The sequence below is a fragment of the Saimiri boliviensis genome, chromosome 4, assembly GCF_048565385.1.
Source record: "Saimiri boliviensis isolate mSaiBol1 chromosome 4, mSaiBol1.pri, whole genome shotgun sequence".
Taxonomy (NCBI): domain Eukaryota; kingdom Metazoa; phylum Chordata; class Mammalia; order Primates; family Cebidae; genus Saimiri; species Saimiri boliviensis.
In genome coordinates, this window is record NC_133452.1 from 129,673,087 (window position 1) to 129,682,898 (window position 9,812).

At 41.0% G+C, this 9,812-nt stretch overlaps 1 protein-coding gene across 2 annotated transcripts in view; it reads left to right on the forward strand.

Annotated features, from left to right (window-relative positions):
* GCLC (glutamate-cysteine ligase catalytic subunit) overlaps positions 1 to 6,635 on the forward strand; it is a 50,486-nt gene extending 43,851 nt beyond the window's left edge. For both annotated transcript variants that reach the window (XM_003926383.3, XM_074398198.1), the window contains 4 exons: positions 3,653 to 3,734; positions 3,816 to 3,919; positions 4,001 to 4,121; positions 5,190 to 6,635. In XM_003926383.3, the coding sequence (XP_003926432.1) occupies positions 3,653 to 3,734; positions 3,816 to 3,919; positions 4,001 to 4,121; positions 5,190 to 5,401 (519 nt within the window). In that variant the 3' untranslated portion in view covers positions 5,402 to 6,635. The remainder of the gene's footprint in view (positions 1 to 3,652; positions 3,735 to 3,815; positions 3,920 to 4,000; positions 4,122 to 5,189) is intronic.
* The last annotated feature ends 3,177 nt before the right edge of the window (positions 6,636 to 9,812 follow it).

Here is a 9,812-nt window from a genome sequence, read left to right on the forward strand (position 1 = left end):
TTTGGAAAGAATTCTTAAAGGAATTCTAATTAGTGGCCTGAGACAAATTCTACAGAAGTTTAGTCACATTTATAAAATAAGCATTATAGGTGGTGCTTATTTAATGGTGAGTATATTCACCAGTAGAGCAGATGTTATTGAATATCCAAGGCAGTGATTTAGAAAACCAAATTAAAATTAATCCCAGCAGAATGGTAAAGAAATGGAAATTATGGAAAACCTGAAGCATGGAAAGCTCTGGAAAATTCCATGATTGTATAATAATTTAGAAGGGAGAATAGTTTATATAGGAAAGATATAAAATACAATAATCAAAGAAATAATAGAAGTTTTCCTTAATAAGTCTCTTGTTAAGGAAGAGACAAATATTTAAAGAACTCAAAGGTAGGCATTTATGAATCTCAAAGGGACAATTAACTGTCTGGACAGGAGGAAAAATTAAGAGACCTGCCAAGGGGGAAAAAGAATCAACTGATATTACTTCTCATTTGGAACATTAAATGCTAGATGAAAAGCAGTTTTCAGGATATCGAGAGGTACAGAATTAACAACTACAGAATGATCTTCCCAGCCAAATTATTCTTTAAGTTTCAGGTGATTCTAACAAAACTGCATGGATCAAGTTCGGGCTAGAAGTCTTGTCTAGTGTCCAGTTTAGGCTGTGGTCACAAAAATACCATACACTGAGTGGCTTAGAAACACCACGGATGTACTGCTCACAGTTCTGGAGGTGGGAAGTCCACTATCAAGTCACTGGCAGTTTCATTGTCCGTCGAGAGCTTGCTCTCTGGTTCATACATAGTGGAAGGGGCTCTTCAGGGGTCTCTGTTGTGAGAGCACTAATCCCGTTTATGAGCATGCGTCCCCAAACTTTTTACACAGGGGGCCAGTTCACTGTCCCGCAGACCGTTGGAGGGCCACCACATACTGTGCTCCTCTCACTGACCACCAATGAAAGAGGTGCCCCTTCCTGACGTGCGGCAGGCGGCCGGATAAATGGCCTCAGGGAGCCGCATGCGGCCGCCTGATAGAGCCTTCCTGATGTGATCACCTCCCAAAGGCCCTGTCTTCCAAAACTGTTACATTGGGCTTTAGGTTTCAGTGTATGAATTTGAGGGAACACAGATTCAGACCATCGCACCTAGTAAGGGGATAAGGAAGGAGATGAATGGTGGATACTCATTAGCGCTTGACAGAGTTATAATTTCAAAACTACCTCTTTAAGAGTAAGGAAAACTATGAATAGTATAGAAACAGGATTTATTACTTCTAAACTTGCTGGCTAAAAGTGTGGTAAAATGAACAGTGAATACATTTCAGTGCCACAGAATTGGGCGTGGGGTCAGGGGAATGATGAAACAGTAGCTCACCGAACATAAAATGGTGAAAATAAAATGAAAAAAAATTTGAATAGACTAAACTGTATCCTATTGAACAGCTAAAACAGATAATATAAAATAGCAACAACACGGTGTAATTTGATAAGATACACCTAGAACAAGGACAGATGCCGACAGGAGCTGCCTAGTGACCTTTTGGAAGGATAGCAGGAATGGCAAAGCAGTATCAGGCAGAACGTGAAGTGGAAAGTAATAAATGGGATAAAGCAGATTTATATATTCTTCCAAGATGAGGTGAAAGCTGTGGTCCTTTTTGTACCATAAAATGTAACATGAAAAGAATTTACTGTGATGGGTAATAATACTTGGCTTCAATGTGTTAACTAAAGGCATAAATCCCTGGCACGGTTTACTAGGCTTTTAACTTGGGCAAGTTACTTATTCTCAGTGCCTCAGTTTCCCACCTGTATCCCAGAGGGGGATAAGTAGGCTGTTGTAAGCCCATGTGGGATTAATGGAGGTAAACCACTTAGCAAGTACCTTGCATGTTACTCAGTAACTGACAGGCCATATAATAAAGGTTGGGAAAGGCCATGGGGGAATTAAATGGCTTATTAAATGTTAACAAGCTTGGTTGTATAGCCGGTATTACGTGTCTCATACCACATCTTGTTTCAAAATGCCCTGAGTAAGATTTACAAAAATTAAAGAAAATCTTCACTTCTCAAAAGTAGACACAATACAGCATGTGTTCCCACTAAAATTCAACTAAAGAGATGTTATGGAGAAATTTAACATTGGAAATTTAAAATGTCTTTCCTGGTAGGTTTTAGATTAACCAAAACTAGAATTACAGATTGTGTAGGAACGTGAAAGGCAGTGGGATGCTGGCAGAGCTGGTTTCTAAGGAAAAAGTATAGCTTTAAATGTCTTAACAAAAAGTTGAAAATCTACAGAACAAAGTAAAATAGACTTTGAAAGGAAGTCATAAAAGCAGACATTAAAACTAGTGGTCATTATGAACTTTTTTCAAAACTAAAGAAAAAAGAAACAGGTATTAGAAATGAAAGCGGATGTTCACAGCCATGGTGGAATTTTAGACTATTGATTTGAGTATGCTCCTAGAGTATCTGGATTCTTCAGACGGTTCTGTGTGTCTCTTAAAAAATGAAACCACAACAATAGCATTCCACCCTTAGTGAATACAGGAAGAGGCTTGGTAATCAAGAGAACTTGTGTACCATCTGTCCCATGCCAGCCTGGCCCTCTAACTGGTCATTGTTATATATATCGAGGTCCCACATAAGATTCCATTATAGAAAATAAGAGATTACTACTAAAAAGTTGTAATTCTGCTTTGAGGGTCTTAAAAAGTCATTGGAGATACAGAGAATTTACAAATAAAACAGTTTTTGGTCTCATGAGTGAGTCTACATGGCCAGAGCCACCAGGTGGGCAAAAAGTTGTGATCTGCCCCTGGAGGGCTGTAACCTTATTCCAGATATGACAACCTATGAATGGTCTTTGCCTTTCCTCACTAAAGTGGGGAGGCAAAACCCCAGTGGCAAGGCAGCAGGGGAAGAGCACTGAACTTAGAAGAACTGGGTTCTAGGCCTGGTGTGATGGCTCACGCCTGTAATCCCAACACTTTGGGAGGCCAAGGCAGGTGGATCACTTGAGGTCAGGAGTTTGAGACCAGCCTGGCCAACATGGTGAAACCCTGTCTCTACTAAAAATGCAAAAAAATTAGCCTGCATGGTAGCATGTACCTGTAATCCCAGCTACTTGGGAGGCTAAGGCACGAAGAATCACTTGAACCTCGGAGGCGGGGGTTGCAGTGAGCCGAGATTGCGCAACACACTCCAGCCTGGGCAACAGAGCAAGACTCCATCTCAAAATAAATAAATAAATAAATAAAAAGAACTGAGTTCTAGTCCTGCCTTACGCCTTCATTACCCTGGGACCCCTGGAGAGACGCTGCTATATAAAGGGAACCAGCCACCTGCCCTCCCAATACTGGATATTTATTGCAAGGCTCAGTCACAAAGGTGCTTTGAAATGCAGACATTTCACATGAATGTAAGTTTTAGGTTTGTTAAGTTTCTCTTAAAATTCCTTGATGGGTTAAAAAAAATCGCATGCCAATCCATGACTAGTGACACAGGCCACATGTAAATAAAAAGCTGTTCCTCCAACCGGGAAGCATTTGAGCAGAGAGTAGAATCCCTTAGGGAGTGCATCCTCATTGCACAAGTGGGGGAAGTGCTGCAACTTCTGTGTTTGACTTGATCGTGATTCTTTTTCTCCCCTAGGTTGATGAGAACATGAAGGTAGCACAGAAACGAGACGCTGTCTTGCAGGGAATGTTTTATTTCAGGAAAGACATTTGCAAAGGTATTACGTTATCTTAGATTTCTGAGGTCACCTTATGCTGCAACAAGCTGCCAAAGCTCCCCTTTCCCTCTTCTCTGGCAGGTGGCAACGCAGTGGTGGATGGTTGTGGCAAGGCCCAGAACAGCACGGAGCTCGCTGCAGAGGAGTACACCCTCATGAGCATAGACACCATCATCAATGGCAAGGTAGGAGGGTGGCCCTGTACAGCACGCCTCACTGTGCACATCCCCCGGCAGGGAGTTCATAACCTGTCCTGCTTCTTGTAGGAAGGTGTGTTTCCTGGACTGATCCCAATTCTGAACTCCTACCTTGAAAACATGGAAGTAGATGTGGACACCAGATGTAGTATTCTGAACTACCTAAAGCTAATTAAGAAGAGAGCATCTGGTATGATAGTCTTTTATATTTTTTAATCTCATAATTTAGACAGGACGGTACTATCTTAGAAAGTTCAGTTTCTTAATGTAGTCTTAAAAGAATGCCGTATTCAATTCATGCACACTGTTTCACATTTTCACATCTCTGCAATTGTATTCACCTTATAATCTTTGACACTCATAACTTAGATTAGCAGTGCTTTTTTTCTTATCAGCTCATAAAATCGGTGTGCATCTTAAAATCACTGGCATCTTAGATGATGAAATGGCATGTGGATTGCCTACTTATCATTTACATCCCCCTGTATTGATTATACATCATCATGGGCTCTTTTTTAGGGCCAGGGAACTCTGTAAGTTAAATACGCTGACCAGTTCTTCAGCCTGCCTTCATACATGTCATGAGGCTCCTGAGAATCTCCTTTCTTGGTTAGCTTTGAGGAGGTCACACTGACAGTGCCTAACACAGTACTTGGCACAAGGGAGCCATCAGCAGTTAACAGAGTGACAATAATAATGGTAATGGCATCTGTATTTAACTTGAGGCTTCCGTAAACTTTCTGGAGTCACAAAGGATAGCCGTAGAACCCCACCTCATCCCTCAAATGGTATACTGCCAATTTCTCTCTTCATTCACTCTACTTACTGTTCTTTATTCTCTCCACCTCTTTGATCAAAGATCGCTCGAGGGACCCTACAGTCCTCTGAGGCAGTCTCATGACACCGGCATTTGTAGTCCTAGCCCTCTGGCCAAATGGGAGGACACATGCTCTTGTATGCATGTGCTGGCTCCTGTCCCTTAAGAGCTGGCAGTGTCGGCATATGGGTGGCATCTAACAGGTACCATAGAAACTGGATGTATGTGTTCTCATTGCCTGCCTGCAATCTAAAATCCTTGCCCAGGAGGAGTTCTTCAAGCGCTGTGAAAGATGTTCCCACCCCCTGCCATGTGGCTACACTAAAAGGGCATATTGGTTTCTCTTCAGAATTGTGTTTATGCTGACCACTAAAGCAACTTATTAAAAAAAAAAAACAAACTTCTGTTATGTGGTTCTAATTTTTTTTTTTGCTCCCACAGGAGAACTAATGACAGTTGCTAGATGGATGAGGGAGTTTATCGCAAAGCATCCCGACTACAAGCAAGATAGTGTCATAACTGATGAAATGAATTATAGCCTTATTCTGAAGTGTAACCAAATTGCAAATGAATTATGTGAATGCCCAGAGTTACTTGGATCAGCATTTAGGAAAGTAAAATATAGTGGAAGTAAAACTGACTCATTTAACTAGACGTTCTACAGAAAGAAAAACGCATCACTGTTTTACTGACGAACTGGCTGCAGTACCATGCCTGTCAGCCTCTGTGTATGGTATGAAGACCAAATGATAGAACTGTACTGTTTTCTGGGCCAGCGAGCCAGAAATTGATTAAAGTTTTCTTTGGTAGGTAAATCTAGAGTTTATACAGTGTACATGTACATAGTAAAGTATTTTTGATTAACAATGTATTTTAATAACATATCTGAAGTCATTGTGAACCGGCTTGTACATTTTTAAATTCCTACTCTGGAGCAAATACTGTCTAAGCATTTTTGTAAATGTAATGTACTGGTAATTGTACAATACTTGCATTCCAGAGTTTAAAATGTTTACTATAAACTTTTGTTCTTTTAAAGACTACCCGGGACCTGATTTGCTGTAATTTCTCTCTTTACTTTAAAAACACTTTCCATAATTTCCTGTCAGTTCCTTTGTTGTGTACATTAAACGCTTGAATCCATTGAAGTGCTTCCAGGGTAATCTTGGGTTTCTAGCACCTTATCTACCAAGTTTCTTTTGAAATTGGAATAGCTAACCCCTTGGTCAGCTTGCCCCAAGCTTTCCCCTCTGAATAAATAGCCATTGAACTCTGACGACTGTTATCAAAGGAAGTTTTCTTTTGTTTAAATTTGCTGCTTTAGGCATTAAGCTTAAACACAACTCTAAGGAGAAAGGAGATTCTCACCCAGATTTCACAATTTAGTGATCATTGGGGACAGTTTTTTTTTTAAATAACAAAGTTGGCAGGGGGTCAATCGTATTTCTTCCTATACATACGAAGAATTCTGTCAAAAATGGTGTTCATGCTTCTCTTGTGGCCTGTTACTCTGATTGCTGCTGTATACAGTTTTATTACTCTTTAGTTTTTAGCAAGCATATTGATAGACTTTCTTTTAAAAGCCATTCACCCCAGATTTTACCTGGGGAATATTCTACATACTGCTTACTTTCTCTGTAAAACTCATAAATCATGAAAGGCACTGAGTTTTGTGAATCGGAACCCTAAATTTTTAATTGTAAATAAGTTTTAGATAATTGTTACAGCTTTGTGTTGAAGTTTTGTTGGGTTTTTTTTTTTCCAATTAAAGTCCTAACTGCTTCTGAAATAACTATGTATTGTAGATTATGTAGACCTTTACAAGCATAAATATTTAAACTGTAATATGCTACCTTTAAGAGATTGCAATAAAGCTGCTTAAGCTAACCCTGTTTATCTTTAAACACTAGGGTTTGTTCTATATTTTATACATGCATTTCGGATGATTAAAGAATGCCTGGTTTTCGTTTGCAATCTGCTTTTGTAAATCAGGTTGTAAAAAGGCAGATACATTAAAATGTCTGTGGTAGGAGGAAATAAAAGAATGGAATTAGCATTCATTCAGAAACCTATCGCATGTGTGTGAGTTCCACAATTACATAGTAGGAGAGTTTGGTTTTTGTAATTAACCCAGATACCATGAAATTATGTTTTCATCACTGCGACCTCAGATGTTTCTAGAAAGAAGCGTAGTGATGAAGACAAGCAGATGCCTTATCTCCCCAAAGAACTTGGGGACATGGTGAGTGAATGTTGAGTGACTCGGGTGCTGTGTGCACACTGCAGTCTAAGCAGGAGATACTTTGACTGAGGCAGCAAGCCTTGCAGAGAGCTGTTTTCGACTCTTGACTTTGGGTCATTATTCACCCCCACACAGAGTTCATGAAATAATGTTCATCTGAGCACCACACTTTTCTCAGAGCTCTAGTTTCGTTATCTGAATGTTCCTAGGGCAGTGTTTATCAAAGTGTAGTCTACATACAAATCTCTTGCGGGTGTTATTCTGGCTTGGTAAGTCTGGGGTTGGGCCCACATTTCGAACAAGCTCCCAGGCGACGCTGTGGATTTGCTGGCTCCATGAATAATAAGGACTTAGACCTCTTTCTTTACCTAAGTTATGGGCAAATCAATATGAAGTCTCAACACTTGCTTTTAAGTTTAACGTGATATGTCTAGATTTTCTCTTATTAAAAACCAGATAGCGGTCTTTCTCCAGGACAGAGAAGGTAAGCCTCACAACTCATGAGCGTTACCATCTGAACACAGCTGAATTTGGGATTTTGGGAACAGAACTAAAAACCTTAAAACAAGCAAAAAGTGATTTCTCCTTGGTAGAAACACCTGTGGCCAAGCCCAGCCCTTCAGGGCCTAAGTTGAGATACAGCTGGTGGTTAATTAACCTGCTGCTAACAGACTAGTTTCTTGCCCACCTAGTCCCATGCGTGAGTAAGAGGTTTCCTCCCGGTCCCAGGATGCCTCTGCTGCTTGGCTCGTCTCTGAGGCTGTCTGGGAACCTCCCAGTTCAGAAGTGGAGGGAAAATCCATTGCCTTGGGTAACTCCTTCTAAACTACTACCCAAAACAAAAAATTAGCCAGAAGACATGGGCATCCAGAATGTGGTGTGGGTTAGGCCACACATTCTGAGGAGTTGATGGAAGGTTTCTCGGGGACCTGAAGTCTTAAGAAGAGAAAACGTGGAAGTAAGTGTCCTTCAAGCCATTGTAGTGCTTGACATGGGGGAAAGAGGCCGGCGGGGAAGGGGGCCTGTGGTGCCGGGGCCTTTCAGAGCTTGGTTAGATGAGAGGGTTCTTCTCGGAACTGTATAAAGGCTGCTCAGTTGTGTGGTTTTCAGAGGTCCTGCCAATAAGCTTTTTTGTTTAGGTTAAGCCTCCCCAGCTTTCCCTGGAGATAAGCCACTGAGTTCTATCAGCTGCTGTCTTCCCTCCATTATGCTTTTGTGTAAATATTTAACATTCCTTATAAACAATTCTGGAAGTATATGCCAAGTGATATTTACGGAAGTGTAAGATGTCTCAGTTCAGGCTGCTGTAACTACCGCAGACTGACTGACACAGCTGACATTTGTTACTGTTTGGGAGGCTGGAAGTGCAAGAGCTAGGCACGGGCAGATTGGGTTCCTGGTGAGTGCTGTCTTCATGGTTTGCAGGTGGCTGTCTTGCTGCAGCCCCACGTGTTGGATAGACCATTTCTCTGGTATCTCTCCTATATAAGGGCACTAATCCATTCATGAGGGCTCTACCCTCACAAGGTTGGGAAAGAATGTATCTTGTACCTTGGCTGGGAAAGATACATTCCTCACTGTTGTGTTTTCCTGGTAAGCAGAGGCTGAGATAGGCTAGATAATCCCTAAAGCCCCTTTTCACTCTCAATAGTCTATGAAATGAAACATTACAAATATAAGTATGGAAGATACATGATGAGAATAATGAGCTGGGTGCTGTGGCTCATATAATTGGCACTTTGGGAGGCCAAGGCAACGGGATGGCTTTAGTCCAGGGATTCAGGACCAGCCTGGGCAACATAGATTTCTATCATTACAAAAAAAAAAAAAAATAGCTAGATGTGGTGGTGTCCACCTGTGGTCCTAGCTACTAGGAAAACTGAGGTAGGAGGATCACTTGAGCCCAGGAAACAGAGGTTGCAGTGAGCTGTCCAGCCTGGGTGACAGAACAAGACTCTGTCTAAAAAGAAAAACTAAACAAACCAATGGACTGTATAACAGTGACAGAAAACTGCTACATACAACGTAAGGGATGAATCTCACAGACATTGAAAGAAGCCAGATAAAGAATGTGTACTGTACAATTTGATTTATAAGCTCAAGAACAAAGTTAAGTGACAATTATTGAAGTCCCACTAGTTGTTACCTCTGGATGGGAATGAACAAGTACCAAATAGACTAACTTCTAGGTTGCTAGACATGTTTTATAATCTGGGTGGATATCAAGATGTTTAAAAATCACTGGGCTATACACTTAAGATGAGGGCACTTTACACATTTTGGGTTTGTTATGCTTCAAACAGAAGCAAAATGTGGGTTAAAATGGTTCAGAAAGGAGGATGGGAGAAAACAAATTTTTCTGAGCAAAAACTAGTGCATGAGTCTGTTTTCACGCTGCTGATAAAGACATACCTGAGACTGGATAATTTATAGAGAAACAGAGGATTCACAGTTCCATGCAGCCGGGGAGGCCTCACAATCATGGCAGAAGGCAAAAGGCACATCTTACCTGGCAGCAGGCAAAGACAGAATGAGAATCAAGCAAAGGGGAAGCCCCTTATAAAATCATCACATCTCGTGAGACTGACTTACTACCATGAGAACAGTATGGGGGAAACTGCCCCCATGACTCAATTATCTCCCACCAGGTCCCTCCAACAATATGTGGGAATTATGGGAGATAGAATTCAAGATGAGATTTGGATGGGGCCACAGCCAAGCCATATCAACTAGTGTGGTGAATGTGTTGAAAAACTGCACATTTATGCCCTTTTAATACATTACGCTTTCATCATGGCTGATGAAAGCAGTTTAAAAACCCA